At 36.7% G+C, this 24,924-nt stretch overlaps 1 protein-coding gene across 4 annotated transcripts; it reads right to left on the bottom strand.

The window, feature by feature from the left end:
- Positions 1-578: 578 nt before the first annotated feature.
- On the bottom strand, positions 579-24,924 carry baiap2l1a (BAR/IMD domain containing adaptor protein 2 like 1a). 4 transcript variants are annotated; one of them, XM_055229546.1, is made up of 14 exons: positions 24,645-24,905; positions 22,892-22,967; positions 22,724-22,810; positions 12,849-12,910; positions 11,822-11,893; positions 11,163-11,297; positions 8,253-8,405; positions 7,677-7,820; positions 7,029-7,146; positions 6,717-6,933; positions 4,812-4,871; positions 4,317-4,434; positions 2,049-2,089; positions 579-1,825 (listed from the first exon to the last, which is right to left on the bottom strand). In XM_055229546.1, exons 1-14 carry the CDS (start codon positions 24,693-24,695, stop codon positions 1,750-1,752), a joined length of 1,410 nt encoding a protein of 469 aa, XP_055085521.1. In that variant the 5' UTR covers positions 24,696-24,905; the 3' UTR covers positions 579-1,749. The 4 variants fall into 4 exon arrangements, with proteins under 4 accessions (XP_055085521.1, XP_033840907.1, XP_033840908.1 ...); XM_033985016.2 differs by having other exon boundaries at positions 580-1,825; positions 4,317-4,458; positions 24,645-24,924; XM_033985017.2 differs by having other exon boundaries at positions 580-1,825; positions 4,317-4,458; positions 6,717-6,930; positions 24,645-24,924.

The following is a 24,924-nucleotide window of genomic DNA, read 5'->3' as shown; positions in this document are numbered from 1 at the left end:
CTTAACCTGCAAATAGAGGACATATATACGTCTTCCTCATTCTCAGTATATGAATCCAGAATTCACTCACTGAGCTGCAGAGGCTGCACTTGCACTGACTCATGATTGGCTGCAGGTGCTGGGGTTTATGTTGTGAGGATTCAAATCAGGGAGTTCTTTTAGATTTAAACCTAAACTGCATTTCAACATTGAAACTGGAAATTCAAATGAAAGACTCATGTGAGCCTCATTCTGATTGGATAATTGTCATGAGACCGAAAGACCAAATTATAACATAAGCTAAATAAAGAATTGTGTCCAAGGTTTTGTCAAGAATCAGTGTTAGAATGTGTATGTGTATCTGAGGACACAGGTACATCAAGTTTATGAAATTTTAAATTAAAACCTTAGATACAGTTCCTTTAAACCTATCTGTCTCCATGGAGACAAGCAGATGATACCACCAGGCCAAATTACAGGTCAGATGTGTGGAAAGACAAGCTCGTTCACAATAAGAGTGCATATTTATTCAAGGTATTTTTTAGCAATGCCAACTAGATGCAATTAATGTCATACTGTGGAACATTCCAGGTAAAGCTATAACAAGGCAGGTGGGGGAACTGCCACCAGAAAGGTTACACAGTGCACTGTTAAACAGCTTACAGGCTAACAACAATAAAGTACAGGTTTGTTCATAAATTTAGATTTTATTGAGAAATGTACAATGGTGAACACAGTAGCAAAGTGTGCAAAGACTGATATAGCATATGGAAACTGTTATATTAAATTTATTATAATATGACTGTGAGTGAGTCCTTACTCTTCTTTTTTTGGCATAAAATTTGCACAAAGTCTTTCTCTCATAAAATACTTTTAAACTCAGTATACACATACAACAGTTCTGGGTACATTTTCATTTTTCTCTGTACAAACAATCAGAATGACTACACAATGAAAACAGGAGTGTAATTATTCCCCTCATCAAATGGCCTTTTGCCCATTAAAACATACGCTAAATTTAAAACCAAAATCAGTGAGAATTTGGTCAAAGCGAGCACAGCAGCTTTTATAAATAAAATCATAGACATGTTTCTTTATCTTCATTAACATGAGAACCTGTGGCCCAAACCTCTCTCCTTCATTCTAACAATGTCTTTGTAAAAGAAACACGATATGTTTAATAAAAATAGTCAGGTCAGGAAGACAGACTGGGTGCTACAGCTAATTGTTTTCATCATCAGTACAATGTTTTTTTCTCGACACAGCCACATGTCTCAAACAAAAAAACTAGACTTCAACCTGAGCATCTTTCAAAACCCTTCAAAATACATCATACAAAATAGGTTAAGACTGTCAAAACAGTAAAATAAACCATACAATGTCATTCAGAACCATTTAAACATTTGTCGCCAAATGGTTTATAATGTGCATCAGGAATATTCCACATATGTGCAGTGTTTAATTTTAACACTTAAAATACAATACAATCATCTTTTTATGTTTTCACTTCTGAACAGACTGAGCTGGTGGTGGGTAGGGACTTTGGACACTTGGTGATAAATAGTCTTAGTAAAGAAGATATATGGTGCATTTCTAATAGTATGCCAACACCACATGTTGGCACACAAACACACGGTTGAAACCCATTTAGTCCAGAGCTGACAGAGCTGAAGAGGAGCAGAAGAGCGTGAGGTCTGCTGAGATGATGATCATGATGATGATGATGATGATGGCAAGGTCTCCTGTGTGTTTGGAGGCTGCAGTCCTCCTCTAGTGAATCTTGGGTGCAGACCGATCATTCGTGACCGTTGGTCTCAGCTTCACTGTTGCAAACGGATTGCCCCCCCTGAAGGAAGTACATGAAGTCAAGACATTTCTGACTGATTTGAAGAAAATGGAGTAAGTTCAGTTTTCTTATCCCGTTCTTAAAGAAATACATCAAAACAAATCTGTAACTTTGACGTTAAACAAGTCAAAGTGAATTTATCTTACATTTATTTGCAGTGCTACATGTACCACATTAATGGAAATAAATGGATGAGTAAAGTTAGTCTTGTTAGGTCACTCACCCAAGAAAAGGTGCTTTGGCTGTCCCATTGACAAGAGTTACCTGTTTTGAGAAAATACACAGAGCCCTGGAAGAATTAGTAACTATCCAACATAAAAGACAGCATAAAAGCACCATTGCCCAGATCCTCCACCACACACACACACACACACACCCACACACACACACACACACACACACACCCCTACGCATGCACACACGCACGCACAAACACACAGTCACACCCGCCACACAGCTAGGACAAAGTCATTGCTGCCAGACAGGTTTGATAAGGTGTCTCATTAATGTCCCCCCTCCTCCTCCGAACGCCGCACTGACATCTTGCACACTCCAACCTCACATCGATGGTTTGGAATCTCAACCGTCAGGAAAGGCAGGTTGAAAAACTCCTCTTCACTCTCAACCAACGCTGATAGTCTTATCACTTTTACAGAGCCAAGTGAGCATGGGACCACAGTTAAGTAACAAAGCTATACTAGAGTCAGTAAGTTCCAAACAGCCATTAAAATGTCTAAAAATAAAGGTAATGATGTTAAAATTGCAGTAAGATGTTAGCTTAAAAAGTAAAAATACTAATGCAAATATTCAATGCAGCCTTTACTGAAAATGTAGAGTTTATTTGAACTATCTTAGAGTGTGATAGTGTAATAACTAGCATGTTTCTGTTTTGAGTGATGATTAAAGTTAGTTTGATAAAAACATAAATAATAAGATAGTTTCTGAATATCTGTAGTGTATATGTAACAGTACTTCATGACAAGTCAGTGGCTATGTTTACATATGTACACTAATCATATGATTTTTGGAGTCAGATAACTGAAATAGCATGTAAAAAGTTACATCTGATATGAGTAATCTAATTTCTTTCTGATTTTTCACTTGTGCAGGTTTTGACCAGGAAAATTATACAAAATAAATGGGGCATAGACAAAAATGAAAAAGAAAATGTTTAAGATTTACGGATTAAAACTGTATTTGCAAATTCATTTGCAAATAAGGTTGAGTAACCTATTGTATTTTTCCAAATACAACAGGTATTTTTGATGATCAGATGTCCTTTGTGCATGTAAAACACACCAAAATCAGATCTAATAATTGGGTTATCTGATTATTCTAGTTACCTTTTTTACTGTGGAAATGTAAATGTACCCACTGAAAACTGCCATTCATTTTGTCTTAATCAGATTATGTGCAATTACGGCATTACTGTATAGGGAAATATTAGGTTGCTCAGAGAATGTAAAACTATATAGTTTGCAAGGTGGATGGCAGTATATATAGACTAGTGAAGTTTATTCAATACCAGTGCCCTGAGGCAGCAGATACAGAGGACACTGAGTGCAGCCAGAGCAGGAAAAGGTGATGATGAGAAAGAGAAGGAAGGAGCGTGTCCGGACTCGTCTGCAGCGGCCAGTCATAGTTCAGTGTTGGTCAGCTGATGCAGTGCAATCAGCCTCAAAATTGTCCCTGTACCTTTTGTCCTCTCATGGTTTGCTCAGCCTGTCTGCTCTCTACTCCTCTGGTGTAACATTTTAATATCACTGCTTATTAATATCCTAATAAACACAGCATACTTCCTTTTACTGTAAAAATGGGGAGTGTTTTATTTGTAGTTTACTAAGCGGGTGTGGAGGCTATGACAGTTCAGCATGAGTTGATAAGGATTTTTGAGGCGTGGGTGGGGCAACTACGACATAAAAAAAAATAAAATATTGATATCTTAATCATACAGACAGTGGGAGCATTTACATGGCCAGTAAAACTCAGATAATTAGAATAATCAGATAAGCAAATAGTGTGTGTTTAAAAATTTCAGTAAAAAAATAAAATAAATTGCACAAATTACATGACATATGTCTGTTATTCAGTGGATTTTTAGAGCAACTGACTTATTTTTAAATTCACTACAACAATCTTCAAAACTTGAATCTTTAACATTTTCTATCTTATCCCTTATTGCATAAGAAGATGAGAACAATCAGAAAGAAATAAGATTACATCAGATGTGACATTCATATTTTCGCTGTGCATGTAAAAATAGCCCGTCTTTCAGTAGAAGTACCTATTAACCTAGTAGTTAATAATAATTATGGCCGTATCACAAGGGACATTGAAGTTGACACAAAGAGACCATAAGATGCAAAGATGTAAAGAATTACATAATTAAAGTATCACACTTGCTGCCATACCAGTATTGAACTGTAAATGTAGTTAAATGTGGAACCTGCATAAGACGTTTATGTGTGGTATGTTAGCAGATGTTACTGACCAGATTCTGTGCAGACTGCGCTGAGGTGATCATTGGCGTGGAGGGCAGCTCGTCACTGTAGTCCGGTGGGGGTAGTAGCATGGGGTCATTTTGTTCAGGCAGGCTGACCACACTCCCTCTATGTACAGGTGTGCTCTGATTACTGTCACCAAACATTTAGAAGGTTTCAGAGAAGGGATGCACAGTTTTGCAATTTTTATCTACAATAAGATTTGTAATACATGTTTAAACTGTAAGATTCTGTCTGTGCGCACATTGTAAACAACTCCAAGAAGCATTGACATTTGAGAGAAGACAAAATTATGAACTGATAAACTAATACAATAATCCAATGAACGGAATGTGTTAATAGAGGTCTAAACTAGTTACAAGATTTTCTATAAAAAATACATTTTATTCTTTGCAGAGGATTTCAATTTGATTGCAATATTTTTGTGTAGCCCCACTTCGAAGAAAATCATTTACATGGTGATTTATGTTTCGGTGTTTACCCACCTGTTAGATATGAGTGACTCAGTGTACGGTCTGCAGTACGAAGAAGGAAACCAGCCCCGCCTATGCCAACACAGAAAAGCCACGTTTATGTACACAGTCACTTAAATGGATTCTTCAGCACAACAACAGGAATTATGTTGAGTACTAGCATTAAAAAGACCAACAAACAATAGCCTCCATCAAGTTCAACTGTTCAGCTTTTGTAAATTACATGTGTGGGAAATGCAAGATTTCCTCTCCTAAGACAGTGGCATTTGGTCAAATTCACGTCTGGAGAAATGGCTTATCAGACCAAAGCAGATTTGTTGCTTGGAAACAGAAAGTGAGTTGATTTACACCAGCGCGTTGGTCTGTTTTTTTCATCACAAACTGTCATGTGCTTTGTTCAAATCAAAAGGAATAATAATTACATGCATATACCTTTTTAATAGCGTCCTTTGTGTATTCATATTGCTAGAGTGGGGGAAATGAATTGCTTGTTATTAGATGAGCAGCACATTTTACTGCTTAGCTACTGCATTGTGTCTTAGCAATCACTGCCTTTTGTTGTAAAAAGAAAAAAAAAAACACTTTAGGACAATTTCTTCTGTTCAAACAGGAAATGCAGGGCTGGCAGGTGCAATTGTTGTTTAGCTGGGGGAGTATTTGTGCCAATCTTAAATTGGTTTTAGGATTATTATCGCTATAACACATTATTAAGTGCCATATATTGATAAAGAAAGTATATAAAAAATATTTTAAACTATTCTCTAATATTTTAAACTATTCTATTTAATTTACAATATTGTGAAAAAAACAAAAAAACAAAAAAAAAACAAAAAAAACCATAAAAATCACATTTAGCAATTATTTATTCAACCTTCTGTAGCACTGAATTTAAATATACAGAAAAATAACAAAGAAATGCCCCACTAGTACAAAGAAAAAGATCCCATAGTAAATACTGACCTAAATATCTATTGTTTGTGCAAGTCAATATAGTAATTATAGTGACAGATTTAGTTGACTCATCTGACCCAAATAATATAATGTAGTGAAATAATTCATAATTGGAGAAGAAGGAAAGTTAAAGCATTTGTTTACAGTTGGAGCTTGACCAGGATATGTTACCATGTTTTGAGTTGTGTTCTTAGGTAAGCAGGAGCACAAGGGTTTATGGCTCTGTGTCATGTCTAAGATAGCTGACATATTTCTAAGCATGATGAATTAGCAGAACAAAATATTAACAAACACAAACGCACAAACTTGTACTGCCAGCTGAGAAATGCCAAATATGCCTCTGTGTCAGTCGCTGCATGCTTCCTGGAATGAAAGTACATCTCCTCTATTGGGCGTGCCAAAACTCAGGTTTGGGTTCAGCTAAATTTGCCATTCATGAACTCTGATACTGGATGTATACAGCTAAACAGATATTTTTCACAAGAAAGGAGCAAAAATGTGACTTTACAACATTTAAAAATTCCTACAATATTCAAATTGGGCTGCGGGACAGGTCAGAATTCTGTGGTGGAACTTGTTGTTTAACAGTCAGATTGCAGATTTGTTGACCTATTTTCATGGTTAATATCTCTGTAATTACTGGACATATCCGCATAAAACAAAAAGTGGCTAAAGTTGGACATCTTCTAAATAAAAGAGAAATATTTCAAGACATAAGATTAATATGGCAAGTTTGTGGAACTAGTCCCTAACAAGTAATGACAAGGTTCAACATTAGTGGATCATAATTTTTGATATTTACCGCAAATCTCTCAATAATTTACATAAACCCCTGCTCTCAAGAATGCAAACCAGTTGTTGTAAATAGAATATAGTGTTCTGACCTGTTACATTTATCTTGCAGCATAGTGTTTACAGTGTGTTACAGGTAAACAATAAATGAAATGAATGGAAAATACCACATACTGTCCAGTCTTCTCCAGCTCCCCATACCGCCAGCCATCCTTCTCTTCTGGGATGAGCAGAATGATGATGTCTCCATCATCAAAGCTGAGCAGTGTTTCGTTATTGCCGGCTGTATGTGGAAAAATGGTCCTCACGCGCGGCTTCTGGGACACGTTGATACCTGATGACTGGGACGTAGATCTGGACAGGTTACATTCCCCGAGGCTGCTCTGGTCTGCTTTACATTACAGTTATATCATATTAATATATAGTTACAGAGTTAATTATTGACATATACAGTACCAAGGATAGAAAGGTAGATTTAGTCAGTACCTGAGTTATGGTCTGGCGAAGATGGCAGGGAAAATATTGGTTCCTGGTTGAACATGTTAGCAAGTGGACTGATCTGAGCTTTTAACTGCGGCGCGGGAGGAGGGATATCCATATTGTTCTGAAATAACACAAAAATATTTCAAAAGATGACAACTGGGAATACAGCACTAAGTATATAATCAGTCCTACCCAGTGAATGAGAACAAATTGAAGGAACACGGTTAAAAGCCTCATTGGGTAGTTATTACACTGGTGTAATGAATTGCAGTGGGAGCCTATAATCTCCCTCCCACACAGCAATAAATAGTCTGAGAAAAGGACCGAAAGTAGGAATGAAAAAAGTCAAGATTTCCGGTGGCATGTAGCCAACTAAAGTCATGCCACAACTTATTGTAGCAAGGCACTTATTGCTACTTATTAAAAGGAGATGATATATTCTAATGTCAATAAGATAGTATTCTAAGTGTTGTTTTGAATTACTGTAAAATTCTAGTGAGTCTTGAACTTCAACTAGGCTTTTAGAAGCACATTTTAGCAATTTTTTGGATTACAAAAAATAAAAATCTCATTATTGTTATCAGGAGACTAAAAACATATCAAGTTATTCAGTGTTGTCAGTTATATCCCACCACCAGGGCTAATACTTACTATGCTGTTGCGTTGCATTACGGGTGTTGCTACTGGTGTAGTGGCCAAATGCTCGATCATGGTTGATACTGTTTCAGGGACCTCGCTGATGTCTGAGCACTTCTCCTGCCAGCTGGGGAAACGGTCCAACAAAATCTCTTTGGCCTGAAACATGACAGAGCGCACTAACTAAGACAAGACACTTTTTTGGGTTTTTTTTGGCCAGTTTGCTCTATCGATATATAAGCTTTCATCTGGAACTTACAAAATTCTCCTGTCTTCACCTAAAGATGTTTGATTATTTAATTTAATCAACTTGTATCTATAGATTTATATCGGACAATGGAACTTCAAAGGTAGTTTTCAAAAAGCGTTTTTCTCAAATTACCTCTTAAAGTAGCTCCTACATACACCAAACCATTCAGTCTTGTACCTAACATGATTTTGATGGATCGTACAGTAGGATTTACAGTTTTTCAGATTTATATGTACAAAATATGTGCTATTTTACACTTAATAATTACTTGTAATGCACTTTTTTCTTATAAGAAGTTTCAGATTACAAGATCACAGTGCTGGGTGGAGACAGCTGGTTACCTTGTCATGGAAGTTGCTCATCTGATAGGAGAACATGCAGTGTTTGTCAGCCAGGAAACAGAATCTTCTCTTCTCCTCCAGCAGGGCCTCTCTACAGCCATCAGCAATAAACTTCTGCATGTCCATCTGGCGTGACGAGATGGTCTCCAAATACTGCACACAAGGTTTAAGCCAAATGTCAAACCCACACACACACAACACTCAGCAATAATGTCAGGCAAAATATGAGTTAATTTGGTGTGTTTTTCAACTGATATTTCCACGCTCTTGTTAGTAGCAGTGCAAGAAATTAGCAGAAAATGCGATTTTAGGCAGAAATGTGAATCCCCAGGGTATCAATTAGAGAAAACAGGATTCGCTTTAGTTAGTGACACAAGTGGATGCGACTGTCGGCGGGTCCCCACTGAGTAAAAACTGATTAGAGCCTAAAGCTTAACACCATGTAAATGATTCTCTTTAACTGTAAAACCTCCAAATACATGACAATAACTTCAAAATAAGCAATAAATATTTACATTATATTCACACAGTGGTAATGAAATAAGCGACATCTAGCTCTTCAGTGACTCTTTGACCAAGTGTCTTTATTGTACACCCACTCCCCCATCCTCCCCAGGTCGTCATGGTGATGATAAAGCAGTCAGTCTCCAAGGGCTCAACCGGAAAACATTCACTACTGTCTGTAGGCTGTTCATATCACATTTATATTTATATTTCAAATCATTTCTTTAGCCAAAACATTTTCAACTGTCTATAGTTTAACTTTGAGGGCAGCTAAGAATTCTGAAGTACCATTTGTTTAGCTTTCAACTGTAAGCTACACTGACACAAACTTGTCATGTATTTTCTGTCAGCACAAATGAACTAAGGCGTTTTTTTTTCCAACAAGCCAAAATTTTCAATCTCAAAAACGTGACCTAGACGGACCTCAATTTCAAATAATAATCTTATAGTTCAACAGTTAGGGATTTTTTTATAGCTTTTATAGTTCAAAAGCTTGCTGCAGTCATACATCGCTTTCTATCTGACATTATGACATCATACTCTATAACGTGAACAAAACCTTATTAGTCCTTATTCATTCTTTTCACAATAGTCAGCTGACAGGTGGTAGCAGTGAGTTTTCAGAGCTCATCTTCCAAGGGTTCTAAGTTATTTATAGTTCGGTTTATCTTGGCTTTAGGTCCCATTTTATCAGATCGTCAAAAGCCATTCACACTTCTGACAGCGGATCTGTTTCAACTCATCTTTACAGCGCGGTTTAGCTCCACCACTGATAAAGACGACCCACTGTGTCTTTAAAAGGTGCCATTCAGGTGCAAAGATACCCAGAGAATTGACATAGCAGGGAACACGTGCTGTGAGGAAAGATGGATTTCTTGAGAGAGTTTACAATTGACAGAAATTTTGATAGAAATAGAATACAACATGGCTTTATCCGCTACAAAAGCACGGATGGGAAAGCAAACGCGTCGTGAGGTGTTATAGTGGCTGATTTGTGTTTTCATTTCCCTGTAATTTACAAATCAAATTAGTTTGACAATGAGACTGCTATTTGGAGAAGACAGCAGAATAACCACACTTTGAAAGTCCACCACACCAAGAACCACCTCAAAAAATCTTTCTCGAGTACCATCAGAACTAAGCCAGGTCTAAAACAGGACTATTCCAGGTCTAAACTAGGTGCCATTCAGGTGCAAAGTTGCATCAAAAAATATGACCACATTATACAAACCCTACAAACACAAAGGAGGACAATTGACTCTAAATTAAAACTGCCCTGTGTAACTTTCTCTAAGTGGCACATCACCGCCATGATCTAAACAGAAAGTTAAAACCAAACTTCAGAACATTCTTCATGGAGATAAATACGTTTTATGCCACACTGTGGGATATTACAACCAAAGGAAGAACATTTCCATGGAAACAAGCAGGAGCAAGCCTCTGCCAGACCAAATAAGAATCAGGTTTGTGAAGATGAGATTCCACTCACAGAAAGGATGCATGTTTCTCAGTTTTTCAGTGCAATAGAAACATCCAAACATGCTTTTATTTTTTGTCTGTTGTTGCCCAAAAAGTTACACAGTGGAAATATTAGCACTGCAGTGGATTATGCACACCACCTGAACCACAGTTTGCAAACCACTAAAGTATAACATATTCACTAGAACCCTCATCTCTATAACACTGGCTTTAGTCGTGGTGTAAACTGGCTCAAAAGAAATATCACTTTGCCAAACAATACTTGGAACAGTTACTTGAAACACAGTAAGACCAGACACTTACAATATAATTTTGGCTCAAATATTTTCGCATGCTCATAATACATTGCATAGTTTAGTCAATACTATTTTGTTATTGTTAAACAAATCTATATTCATAACTCTGAAACTCCCCTTCCAGACTACTAGACCGAATTTGTTTTGTATAGTGCGTCATAGAGGCTCCAAAATCATACCCACGCTTTGTAAACACCACTAGAACTTCAAAGTCTCGCTGTTGTGTACTTGGGTTTTAGTGCACTTTTGTTTTGTTGCTGCAGCATTATATCACATCCCAATGCAAATGAGTTGGTCTTCTGAGGCCACATTTCCTTTTGCACATCTGTAAACAGCCATTACTATTCCGCACGCATTTTATCATCAGGTTTAGAGAGGAGCCAGGCCTGACATCTCATCTGTTCTACTAAAGCTACAATCTGCCTCCTCTTGTGCTTTGGGAGTTGAGGTTTAAACAAGTCTGTCATCAGTGATTTGGCCCTTTTATATGGCACTACACAAAGTCAAAATGTGGAATTGTAGCTTTCACACTTGTGCAAACAGTCGAGTGTGTATCATGTGAACTATTCAAACAGAAATCACATAGTTGTCATAGCATTAAAGCATTTTTGTTTCATAGGGCCAGACCCACCTCGTTTTCTTTAATTTCATATTTGTGCGAGTGCTTTCCTTGGCTTTTCCTCCTCAGCTTCTTCAGGTCAGTCTGTGTGCGCTCTAAGGAGTCCTGCTTCAGCTTGTGTTCCGACTGATAGCGCTTAAACGTGGCCTGAACAAAACATCATATTTTTATTTTTATTAGTTCAAGATATTGTAAGTCAGGATTTAGGTGGCAGGACCTTTCACAATACTATATCCACTTATCATTCAATAAACAGCAGGTGAAAAAATTAACTTTTACTTGCAATGGAGGGAAATTTGGAAAAAAAAAAATAAAAATAAAAAAGAAAGATGAGTATTATTATGAAAATAACCAGATTTGAGGAACTAGATTTCAGCACTTTTGTAGTTAATTAAAACCGCAACTCAGTTATTTACAAGCACATTTCTGATGGATTGCAAAAATTGTTTTGCAGTTATTATAGAGATAACTGCAAAAAATAGTATTATTAAGTCATATGTAAATAAAGATTTTATATTTTGTTATTTTTTTAAATTCTACAGTATTTAATTATTGTTTATTTGTTTATTACTAGATGTATTTATTATAATGTCACATTAATAATTCTTCATTTGTCTATGGCCTATGGTTGTGTTAGAAAGCAACTTTTTTTTCATTTAAGAGTTTCTCACATTCATGTACTTGACATCCATCTCCGTCTTCTTCTCCAGCTCAATGATAATGTCTCGGTGAAACCTCTTCAACTGCAAAGGGCAAAAGCAAGACACAAAGTTCACAAGTTCACAGATTGTCACCACATACAAACATTTAAGCTACACTAAACAAAATGCACTTCTGGGTCACATGGCTCGATGGTAACTCAGCGATAAGTGACCCCAAAGAATGTATGATAACATGTTTCTAAGATGAGGAAAATCCACCTACTCAACATGGCGGCTTATATTGGCCTGTTAAAGTTAAAGATTTACAGCTTCTCCCCCATCACTCTGAATCAGATAAGTTGTAGCTGGTCACAAGGAAACTTTAATCACTGAAATATTTCTTAGCAATTCCTTGAGTGCATGTCAGTTTTTGTTAAATTAAGATAGGCACATTGGAGTTTTCAGATATTTGAAGCATTTTAACCCAAGGCAATTAGGTCAAGAATGATTCTATAGCTTTCTTGACAAACTTCCTTTCTCCTTCACAGTGTTATGATGCATTGAGGTTTAAAAATGAAAGGAGTGGGGTCATTAAGTAGCGAGGGTGATGTGCGGAAAGAAACAATAACTGTACATCTAGGGCAGGGGTGCCAAACACATTTTCACCGAGGGCCACATCAGCAAAATGGCTGCTCTCAAAGGGCCAGATACTTATTACTTATTCAAGTTACAAATATTGCATATGCGTTTGCCTAGATGTAAAAATATGGCTGTGTAACTGCGTATCTCCTGATAAACTGAGATTTTAAGACCATCATACCTTTTAATTTACCCTGTCGAGGGCCACATAAAATGATGTGGAGGGCCGCATTTGGCCCATGGGCCTTGACTTTGACACATGTTATCTAGGGCTATTAGCTAACAACGGCTAATTGTTAGATTCCACAGACTGGGCCCTGGCCATGGTTCGGTGGTGATCTACGACCTTATAAGACATAAATAAAGCATGACGGGCTGCAGATGTTTTTGTTAAATTATTCTAGTGGTGAAGACTCACATTTTCCTCCATTTCATTGTAGATTTTTTGATGAGCTTCAGCGATCTCCATCAAAACTACACCTGCAAAACAAAAAAGAGAGATTATTAAACCTTCATGCAAAAATACCTAGATATCAGTAAAATTAGTATCAAAAATAGATACAAAATCATATAAATAGGACAAAGTTTCCTGACTCATTTTTATAATGTTTTGGTGTATAGCAAAATAAACTTTATCCGTAAAGGTAATATTAAAGAAACTATATTACAAGTGAAATTAAAATGACATTAAAAAGTACATTATTCATCATCACTGTGGCTCTGAATATGGTTTTGAATATCAAGCCTTTTCTTTAGTATTGAAATTTAGTTTGTAATTTCAGTATCGTGACAACACTATTATTATTGCTAGATCAATTTAAAGCGGTACTCTATACACCCTTTTATCAAGCCTTGCCATCTTTTCCAGGTCTGCCGGTCGTTCAATATTTGAACAGCTGTCAATAAGTAATCTAAAAAAAAAGCTTTGGCATTGTGCGGTCAGATACAGAACAGTCTCTATTCAGGCTCACAATATAGTAAATAGCAGCCGCATATGACATGAGACAATGGGAGTGTGTCAATATTGTAAACACTAGTGGACAATTGTAGCGTAGCAGTTTATAACGCTAAAAGTGCACAATGGGGCACTATCTGGACTGGAGGTTTACTACAGGGCAACAGTTCTAGTCAAAGTGTACCTGAAACAGCACTTTATGTATATATGGACATGTGACTGTGGCTTTGCAGGCATGTCAGCGGTATGAAAACATTTTAATAAGGTGTTAAAAGGTTAGCACAAATTTTAACTGCCCATGTCAGCACAGGTGAATATGTGAATTTGAAGTGAATTTCCTTTTTAAGCGTCAGATTTCAGATGTTTGACCTATTTAATGGTTAATATCTCTGTATTTAAACAAATGAAACAAAAACTAGCATCTAGTTCAATATAGTTCTAGCAGAAATGAACATGATGGTAGTCTACTATTTAAAAGTGTCAAATTTGAGGACAAAATTTCTAACAAAAAATGATGAGGTACATTTTTTTGTATTTTTGTTTAGATGTCTCCTTCAAAAACGGTGCATCTCTTATAGACTTGTACACGCCCATGCTCTCCACCTGAAGTTATTACATCAAACTCTAGCGCTACCACACCTGACATTCCTATAGGAGCACACACGAGCATAAACAGAGGTAAAGGAAGGGGCGCTGGTGAGAGAGCAGCTACAACAACATTGCCCTCTGAAGGTCAGCAGAACGTACTGGTAAATGAGCCCATTGTGCAGGGAGAGAGAGGGGGGCTGACTGTTTGGACAACCCCAACAACGTGGGCTGCCTCCACCTGCACACTTCACCTTTGAGGTTAATAAGGTGTGAAGTCTATCCGAAACTAAAGGGCTCTTAAATAATACACTTCGTACTGCTTTATGAGGCTGACATGGAAGATTACACTTAAACAATGACAAATTACAGATAAAAGGTTGACTGTTGAGGACTGGGTTTCTATGTAATGGCAAACAAAACATAAACCATATACATATTAACCATTTATAAATTCAAGAAAACATTATTAAAAAATGTTCTTAAAGCTATCACTTTAAAGGTATGCTGTGAAGTGCTAAAGCAAAGGTATTTTCCAAAACAATATATATATTTTTAAAGAGATATTATGTTCTTTCACACATACCGGTGCATAAAAATTGTACATTTCTTGCAAACTGTCCACATGGTACAGTAAGTGTGAATGCATTACTGTATTAGATGCAGTGACAAATGGTTTAAACAATAGCCTGCTTTGTTTAGTCTTAGTTAGTAGGTAGAAAACATCCAAACAATTTTTATAGGAGCCTAATTACTACACTTGATCGTACTTTAGATGGAAAATATGTTGTTCCCTCCCTACATAGATGACATTTAAATGCAACATACAGGAAAAAAACAGAGTTACTCATGATTCACTGGTCCTGTCATGACTAATTCATCTCAATATTAAGTAACTCTACACTCCCACCTTCTTGTTCGTCTTAACTATACTGTAGCTGGAGGCACAAAACGCATTCTAACACAATCTCAAATCCGTGCCACCTGTGTACACTCTGTCACTTTTTTACCAGAGATCTATGTCTTTAAAATTGTTTGCCAGTGACGCAACTGACTTGCTGAGAAAGCCCTGTGCCAACACAACCATGCCTATTTGAGTCATGATAAGACGCCCGGGCAATATTACTCAGATGCCCCCGACATGTTGGCACCATTCTGTACCTGTGTCTGTATGCAACTACCATTTCAGTCCAGCAGTAGACGTAATCGATGCATGGCAGGAGCCTAAATGTTCTTGCTTGAATATTAAAAGGTTAAATTTGACTCAATTCTGGTATTAAGGAAAAGCTTGATACTCTATATACCAAAATTTCAGTACCACAGTGGAAAAAACACCAATCCTGTGTCTATGCAGTCTCCTTTACTATTTCAATGTAATAATCTCAACTGAATACAATATGATGTAACTTCTAGCACAGTCGATCAGTGTTAAAGTATCATTTTGGTTATGTAACAAAACTTGAATACTATTGTAAAGCACTTTGAACTACTTTGTGTACCAATTGCGCTATACAAATAAACTTCCCTTGCGTTGCCTATTGGTAAAACAATACAGCGGTAAGGTATTATCAAAATCACTTTGTACTATTAAAACTAACATGGATGGCGGCTAACTTAGATTGTGTATATCTTGATGCAAAGATTACCGCACTATGCCACCTTCAAGTTATGTGTTATGAACCAGCATTTGCACTTCCAGGGCTAAATCAGGGCTAAACCAAGACTAGAACAGGACTAAACCAGGATTAAACTAGAACTAAATCAGGATCAAACTAGTTCTACATCATTTGCAACTAAACTGGGGCCAAGTTCAAACATGAGCGTGAATGCAGCCTGACCATCCTCTATGTCTGTAACAATCAATTGCCATAACACCTTCTTTAACACAAATTGATGACCAGCTATCACAAACCATGCATCACATCATTCATAAGGGTGGGTCCATAAAACGTACAAACCAAGCCTAGACTAAACCAATAAATCTCTATTTACTCAGCCTCTACTATGACACCGCGTTTTATGTGAGCAGCAGAATAAACTTTGTCTGAACTTTTATAGGCTGTGCTTCCTGGTGCGCTTATATATATCAGACGTAACTGGTGGTGAGTGGCCATATTAGGGAGGCTTCACATCCAGATCAGACCAATGTACCAATGGATGGAAAGCGGAAAGGGAGTCAGGAAAATAGTACCAAAAAGTTTAAGGTGCAATGGTGGATGTCGAACAAAAAACAAAAGGTAAATGATTGGTAACCTCAGGAGTAGGACTGGGTACTGTTGAAAGTACACTGTGGTACTGAGACAAAAGTACTTGCATTTCAGAACATGTTATGGAAGTCTAAACTGTCCAAAGTATTGAAAATCAAACACTAATTGATACTAGTTTTAGCAGGTTTGAGCAGGTACAAAAAAAAGTCACATTCACAGGACAGAAATGAACCTTTCCTGAAAAACTTTAGAATAATTTTGAACTGTATCAAAACAAATATAAGACACATAGAGTAGTATACGCCCATGGACCACTACAGAACCTACCTGGACCACTGAAATAATATAAAAGCTTTAACAAATTTAATGCTGAAATGATATTTTGTGGTATCGGATTCGGTATCGAGTCTATTCCTTAGTAACTGAAATTTTAAGGTCGTGATACTAGTCTAAACTGGTGACATGTAAAGCCCGTCACACACTACACGGTCATTTGCTTGATTTCTTCCCAACTTCGGATAGACATGACTCGATTTATTATCCTTGCTCCTCATGTGTGTCCGAGCAACTCCGAGATGCTCTGTCATATCATAAATACCTAACTACACATCACCACGGAAACAGCCAATAAACTAGAGCGTCGGGGCAGACGGAGTGACGGACACAGAGGTGCAAGATACAAACTCTGGAAATTAATAAAAACTTTATCACACACCTCTCGTAAAGTCATCCTCCTCCATATTATCCATTAGACTAATAACACCCAGTCCACAAAACAGTGCTGAAATCCAGTTCTGTGCTGTTTAAAGAATTTAAAGGTGAGAGTAGTTCCTCATGTGTGTTTGTTTATATTCACGCAGCGAGGATAGTGGTAAAGCTGCTGCAGATTAACGACTTTACTCCCTGTGTCATTAAGCGCTAGCCTTCTCTGCATTAAAAAGTATTTATCTGAACTACTCCATCACATTTTGCAAATAATTATGAAACAGCTTTGACTTGCATCTAAACTCGAAATGCAATGCTCTAATCTTTTGAACACTTTAGAGCCTCAAAGCGAGTGGTTTTACATTAGACAAGAAACAACTGACGCAAGGTGTGTTCACAACTTTAGCCTTTGGTGTGTGGTCTCTTCGCTGCCATATCCCACTGCAATGTTTGCACTGGGAGATTTAACATCTTATCAGACTCTCTTATTGTCTGTGGTTTGTGCTTTTTGTCACACATATAATAATCATTTAAGACTGAAATATCCTGCAGTGTGTGGCGGGCCTAAGACAGGATCATTTGTTGTTTGCAAAGAAAATTTTGTTAAATAATAGCATTGCTTGCGATTTGTTGATAGTGACTTCAATTTGATTATGATATTTCTTGCAACCCTAGTTATGATGCAAATATTAACTATATTTTTACTGAATTTCTGCAAATGCATACAATGGTTCAAGACAATTTGTAACACAGCATAGCACCTGGAAAAGTATCTGCCAGTATAAATATCAGTATCACAAACAGGTAGCATTTAAGTACTGGAACCCAGCAAAATTTAAAGCTCAGCCCCACTCAGGAGTAAGAAGCCTTTATGAAACTTCTTAGGTTGGGTGCAGTTGTTTATGCTATGAAAGATAAAATGGTGAGCACTAGCGGGGGGTGTCTACAGACTAAATAGCAACAAATAAGTAAGTAAAATGTTTGAAGTGTCACTAACGTATCTGTTCCCAAAAGCAAAGCCCGTTTCAGGAGCCATTTCAGAAACACACATCCCAGCAGGCTCTGTGCTATGAATTTTGATCCTTCAGTAAAAAGTGAGGAACACACTCACTTGTTTCCATAACCATTTTTCTCATGCTGACAAGCTTTACAATTTCAAAAACAATTTCGACAAACAGAGCAGAGAAAAGGTGGAAGGGGTGGGGATGGAGCTATTCTTTCTCCAGTCACATTTTCAGTGTTTCAATACCTGCGGCTTTTCAGAGAGCACTGGCAACTCCCTGCGGAGCCCACTCAGGCCGCTGTGCACAGGAAGCCTCTGATTGTACACCCACAAAAACTGCTCCTGACATTTGCCTAGATGGGACATAGGCTCTATCAGCTGCTGCCGTGCACTGGCCATACAGACACTGGAACAATAGACTATTACTCAAGTACTCATTACTCCTGTCAGGCAGCATGTGGTGGAGACTACTGTATAATGGCCATGGTTTCAGTGAATGTAAACTTGTAGAAAGTTTAAAGTTTTCTAGTTTTTAACGTTTCAAATTTGACATTTCAAGATGGTTCCTTAACTTGAATAATTATAGTTCATTTGAAACTTGATTATAGTACAGCGCATACCACATCACATTATCTTAAAGGGTCGGGAACACTAACCATAATAATGTGTTTGATCATAGCAGATTTTGGATATCACTTCATTTTTTATGCTTTTTTTTAATGCAGTTGTTATTATCAAGTCAATTTCAGAAGAAAGTTGGTAATATGTACAGTACAATTGGGCTGAACAATTTAATAGCCCTTTTTATGACCAAATTTTGTTAAAATCATGAATCCATTGAGACTTGAAGTATGTCCAGTGTTGACATTTGAGAGCAGGATGAAATATAACTGCTTAACAAATAAAATAATCCTCTTGCAGCCTTAATGTACATCCCAGTGGTAGATATTTCAAGCGGAAAAGAGCCACTATCTTAGAAACTTTGTCAAGTCAGTGTAAAGTTTATTTAAATAAGCACAGCAGCAAAGGTGTGTGCATGAAGTGAAGCCTGGAATGAAGTAAAAGCCTCAGGTAACTGTGTGAATTCTTCTGCACCGCTGTGTGACGCAAGAGCCTTTTTGGCCATACTGTTCATTGTGTGAAGAGAAAGCTTTTTATCACTTCAGACACCACTCTTTATATGTGTGTGGGCAGACGCCAAGTTTAAAAGAAGATTGCTCAATTCTGTGAAAAATTAAAATGATGTATTCTTTAGTCAGAGATTGGGAAATACGTTAATGTGCATACAACATTTAATTTCAAAAATATAGTTATCATAAATGTATTTAGGATTTGACTAAAATTATTTTTTCTATTTTTTTTTTTCATTTGAAGTTTATAATTTGACGCTGGAAGCAGATATGACATTTGCTGAGGTAATTCCATAACTGTTACCAATCAACCATAATGTTAACAAAAAAATGCCTTCATTATGCGTACATTGTTCCTCATTGTTGGATAAAATTTTTGGTTTTGATGAAATAGTTAGAGGTTTCTATTTTAAAACTCCATTACTTCCTGTATTTTTTGAACATTCTTCTTCTAAAAAAAAAAAAAAAGTATTACTAATAAACAAAATATTTACCACAGGAACTATCCTACCAAACCAAGTAATAATTATAAACATGAAAACCTGTTATATGCACTTTAAGATTGACTTGAAGAGTGAAAAAAACAAGCTGAACTGTATTTGTGGCCCTAGCCTGAGTTTGAGGATCCAGATGGAGGAGTTGGGGATGAGGTGATCCGTGCGGCCTGGGAAGGTTCCTCTGTTTGTTCAGAATGTTTGCTGCTGAACACTGTGGCGCTTGTGAGAATTCGCACTGTCTTGCTGTCACTTATACTCAGCACTCACAAAATGACTGTCAAGAAAGTTCAAGAATAGGCTTCTTTTTAGTAACAGCTTTTTCACAAAACTACTACATTCTATAGTAGATTCCAAGTATGTCAGAATGGGAGAGATCGGGGGAGGTACAGTATTTGCCAGTGCTGAGGCTGAAGATAAAGGACAAAAACCTAATATTAAAAGATTGAAGATGTGTGAAAATACGACTGGACAATGAATCATATTTTAACTAAGATCAAGAGTCAGTCATGTCTAATTCATTTCATTTATCTTTTTCCTTTCTATTTTTCATGAGGTTCTTTTAAAACATTAAAAACAGGTGCAGGTGTGATTATGAATTATAAAATTTTATCACCACATTATTAAAATGCATTAGTGGCACCAGTGTACCTGGTTTTGCATGTCCTTGAAATGTATTCCATTTTTGGAAAGCAAAATAACCAAAAGATTTTTTTCCTCATTTCAGTTCTTGTAGGGCCAGTTTTTTTTTTAAAAAACCAAGACAATCATGAGATGTTGGATTAAAAGTTCCTGTATCAAAATTCAACAAGTGAAATATTCAGGCTATGTATCAAGTAGTCAATTTCAGTAAATTTAGTAGTAGTAAATGTTATACAGTGTTGTTCTCTTCTGAGAGATAAACATGGCCAACCTGTGTATTGTGATGGGTTTTAAATTGAAAGAGTGTATTAAAAGGTTTCACAGTAGAGGCTGAGGTCTGCATTTATATCATATCTCCAGAATCTAGTATAAAAAGAAACGTTGCTTGAACATTTTCTTTTCTGTAATTCAAAAGGATATAAGATTTGTTTCTATTAAAAAATGATAATTTTGATTTTAAACTGTTACATAATTCTGAGATATGTGACTGTTAAAGGATAGTTTTTTGTCAAGCCAAAACCCAAGGTCTTCATAGGTGTTGACTCTTTCAATCAATGTACCTTTTAGTGTAGTGCTTCCAAAAGTAGGGTGCAAGAACCTTCAACTTCACATAAGATATTTGTTTATATTTCTTTATCTTAGTATTAAGCCCACATGAATGTATTGTGTAATACATATTATCTAAGGAGAAAACATTACATATTCTTTAATATGTAGTGTTAAAGCCGAGTGTGATCTTTGTGTGAGAGGTGGCCAGGACAGAGCAGACTATGGGAATGGTTGATTTAGTGCAGAAAGATTTACAGCTTGCAAATAATTTTTTAGAAAAAAATATATACTTTTATTTGCGTTCATGATAATTAAATTTTTTTGGTGAATTTTGGATTTCACAAAAACCTGATCAGCAGAAGAAGCACTTGCATAAAACAACAGCATAACCTGCATATAAATGTATGAGGCTTTCTCTTAAATTACAACCAATCAAATAATTTCATTAAAGTAGCGTGCCCAAAATTGAGCCTTGGGGCACTCCTTTGCTTAAAGTGAAAAAATCGTGATTTAAACCCAAGCTGAACCCCTGGATAGTCCATTTTGGAACCAGTTACATGCAGCTTTTTCAAGTCCTGTGCTTCAGGCGCGTGTGAGCAATTGTCAATACTTGTTCAATCTTGAACAGTCTCTTTAACAATGCTTTAAAAGCATTTGGTTTGGAACAGAGTTCAGACTTTGCAGGAAGAAAGATATCACCCAGCCCTATTTGAATGGGGATTTAAGTAGTGAATGTTCCCTAATAAAAATAAAATGTAACATTATTTAATCAGTTACTGCCAGTGTTTACGTGAGGGGTGTGGCTGGAGAGACCAGATCATTGTGCACTAATAGCAAGTATGGGAAGCATGAACAGTGATTTTAGACTTTTTCCACACTAAAACTAAAATGACCCTTAATTAAGCTATATATACCTATGTCCATTTTGCATTTTAGCAGGTAACAGCATTCCACCTCAGAAAAATACTAGTTGATTTATATAGTTGAAAAAAATGAGTCTGCTGCAGTAATAAAAGCTTTGTTTTTATAAGGTTTTTCATATTCATTTTATTTTAACCCAATGGGATGGACTTGGCTTGGTTCTTGTTACAGATATGACTCTTCCAACACCTGCTCTGACATTTAATAAAATTCTGTTTATTGCTTGTAATAAGTTATTCAATTCCTTATCCAAGAGTGAAAATGGAAACCCATCAAGTTGAAATTGTCTTTTTCTGACATCTGACAGTGAATAGCAGAGCATTATGTTGCTTTGATTACCTGCTGCCTGTACAGACAATTTATTTTAAAAAAAACAACTGTTTTTCATGGTGGACTGTAAACTGTCAGTGAATTGGAAAAAAGGTGGTTGATGAAGGGAAACTGGGAGATATTTTGGTCAAAATATAGCTGCTTCGATTTTTTAGGTGGTAATATAATAACTGAAGATGAGTCATCGCTTGAAGGAGAGACAACCTGGACAACCCTGATGGTGGGAGGAGGTGAGAGTAATTCTGGGTAAGAGCAGGCAGTGGAAAATATCACATCAAACCACCTTATCTGCAGGTTAATGTAGTAACGACAACTATACCAAAATAAAAGATTTGTGTCCAAAAGTTCATGTTTTGTTTTGGTGTGAAATTGCTATTCAAATGTGAATATATCAATTTCCTAAAGGTCCAATATTATGCAAAATTACTGTTACCTCATCAAAACATTCCTGGAGTGTTGTTTCATGTTTGTGTAACACTTTAGTTATTAGTCTGTCTACACCTCTAAAGCTCAAAATGTCACCTGATGATGAGTAGAGATTGGCAATTCAAGAGCTCAAATTATCAAAATGATTCCAGTGAAGCTGTATGGATCTTAAAAACACATAAGGTGGAACAGAGAGATTAACTCCTAAAGCCTATATACACAAGGTTTGTGTGTCAAATGTGTGAATGAAACAAAACACAACTCAAAACACAAATTTTTGATGATGAAATAACATTATAATTCAGAAAATAGCATAATATGGAACCTTTAAACAAAAAAAACTCACCGAGCTCTCTGGAGGCTGGAGACTTGTGGGCATTCTCTCCGATCTTTGAAACAGCATCAAAATAGGTCTTTCCAGCGATGGTCATTGCTACACAGAAGTACAAAAGTTTCAACAACTTGCAACAATCACAAAGCATTATTTGATTTTCTTTTCTGGTAGTTGGGTTACCTGTGACAGACTTCTCGTAGCTCTTGCCAAGGTTCACCAGGTTTCTAAGACCTGGGTTAAACTGTTCCATAACATTCTGGAAAAAATATTGAAGGCAAATTGTTTAAATAAATTCTACACCATAAACGATAATACCAATGCAGGGATGGGTCGTATCAGTTACATTCACTTAAATAACTTTACAGAAATTGTACTACCCATAATAGTTATCGGACTGCATACTTTTACTTCTAGTTGAGTGAATGTTTTGTTAAATAGTGGTATTCTTACTTGAGAAAGGTTTACAAGTCTTCCTTCTATGAATAAGTTTGCAAGTTTATGTAGACAATTTTAAATGATTTGAACATTTGTGTTTCTTGCACTGCTCCTTTAGATATGATTTAGTTTTTGTGCAGATTTTGTGCATTATTTATGGTTTTGTGAGATACATCCAGACACTTATCCATACAATTACTCTTTTTTGAGTAGTAGTTTCCCTAAATACTTTTTCACACTTACTTGAGTAATTTCTTGGACTTCTGCTATGTACTTCTACTTGAGTAATATTATTTTAAAGTAACTTTCGTCCTATGTGAGTTCTATTTTTGGTAACTCTACCCACATCTGTATCAATCTGTACTCTCTGTATCAATCTGTACTCTCTGTATCAATCTGTACTCTCTGTATCAATCTGTACTCTCTGTATCAATCTGTACTCTCTGTATCAATCTCTACTCTAGCATGTATTATTGTGAGTGCGTGGAGGAAACAAAAAAGTAATTTTCCCCCTTACACTGCTGTACTAATAATATCACCATAGAACAATAAAAGTTTCAATCTTTAACTTGGTCTTTTCACATGTGTTAAACAACTCCCTGAAAAAAGGTCAAAGTCCCTCTCAGTTCTTTATAAAGTTGCAGCTATTTGCAGTATGGGCTATACGAGCACACATGGCCAGCCCACCCCAGCCCCTGTGTGTGTGTACATGTGTGTGTGTGTGTGTGTCTTTCTCTCGCTCCCTCTCTCTCTTTCCCTGTCACTATTGAAATGCCTCAACAATCAAGTGTTGTTCAACCTCCCAGTCTCTATTCCCCTGGCACGCCCTCAATAGAACAATGGTCAGGTACGATTCGCCTGGAGAGAAAAAGACCTGGAAAAAGGTAATACAAGGAAAAACAGGTTCGGGGTATTTATAAGATGCCAGTATCAACTCTACTGCTATCAAATCAATACAAGTAAGAAGCATAATTTAAAGTTTTCCAGCTGGCTCAAAGTCCAAAAACACGAAACTCCTTCCTTCCTTCCTTGGTCTTATCTTAATCTATGTCGTTAAGGGCGCTATCACACTTATGAGGTATAGGGGCGTGAAACTGATTAGATTAAAATCAACAAAACACATTGCTATGACTACTATGAAACCAGCTGTTTAAAATACACTGCCAGGGTTGTGAACTGTTGACAACTTTCCTCCCACTTTAAATACTGTACTTATGTATGTTGTAACAAGTAAATAACAGGGTATTGACACGGGGTACATTGTGTTTTAACTTCTAGAAACTACATAAAGCAATAAAGTTTCAGTAGCTCAATTAGGCTGCATCATATTTACAATGGGAAGATTTTTCAAACTAAATGAATAACTAATGTAAATTTTGAGTTATGCAAGAAGTGTGATGTAAAATGCCTAAGCAAAAGTTGTAAGAAAATTTGACAAACTTGGGGGACGTCATAAATAATAAATGTGTATTAAATAGTCTGATTGCACTGGACTCACCTTGTATGTACTTTCTGTGAGCTTGCTTACATCATCTGGACCTCGAGACATGTTGGCAGGTGAATTGGCTGCTCCAACAAGTAGACTGGTGAAAAATGGTTAAAAAAAATATATAGTCTGTGTATAATCCACTTGTTTTTCACTCAAAGTATTTCCCCTGAGCGCCGGTCCTCCTCGTGTGCAGCCTCTCTCCGTGCATGTGGACAGCCTGGCGCACTCTCTCAGACTGGGACTCCCCCGGTGCTTCCACTATCAGCGCATGTTTCCAGCAGATTTAACC

Source organism: Periophthalmus magnuspinnatus, chromosome 19, assembly GCF_009829125.3.
Source record: "Periophthalmus magnuspinnatus isolate fPerMag1 chromosome 19, fPerMag1.2.pri, whole genome shotgun sequence".
In the NCBI taxonomy this organism is placed as follows: Eukaryota; Metazoa; Chordata; class Actinopteri; order Gobiiformes; family Gobiidae; genus Periophthalmus; species Periophthalmus magnuspinnatus.
The sequence above is the reverse complement of the archived record's forward strand: the minus strand, read 5'-3'. Positions and strand labels throughout refer to the sequence as shown.

Excerpts from the sequence above, each read along its gene's own strand:
- baiap2l1a (XM_033985016.2), bottom strand. The coding sequence starts at position 24,695 with ATGTCTCGAGGTCCAGATGATGTAAGCAAGCTCACAGAAAGTACATAC. Across the intron at positions 7,147-7,676 it reads TAATGCAACGCAACAGCATA|AACAATATGGATATCCCTCC; the intron begins GTAAGTATTAGC and ends GTGTTATTTCAG. Across the intron at positions 2,090-4,316 it reads CGCAGTCTGCACAGAATCTG|GTAACTCTTGTCAATGGGAC; the intron begins GTCAGTAACATC and ends TTCTCAAAACAG.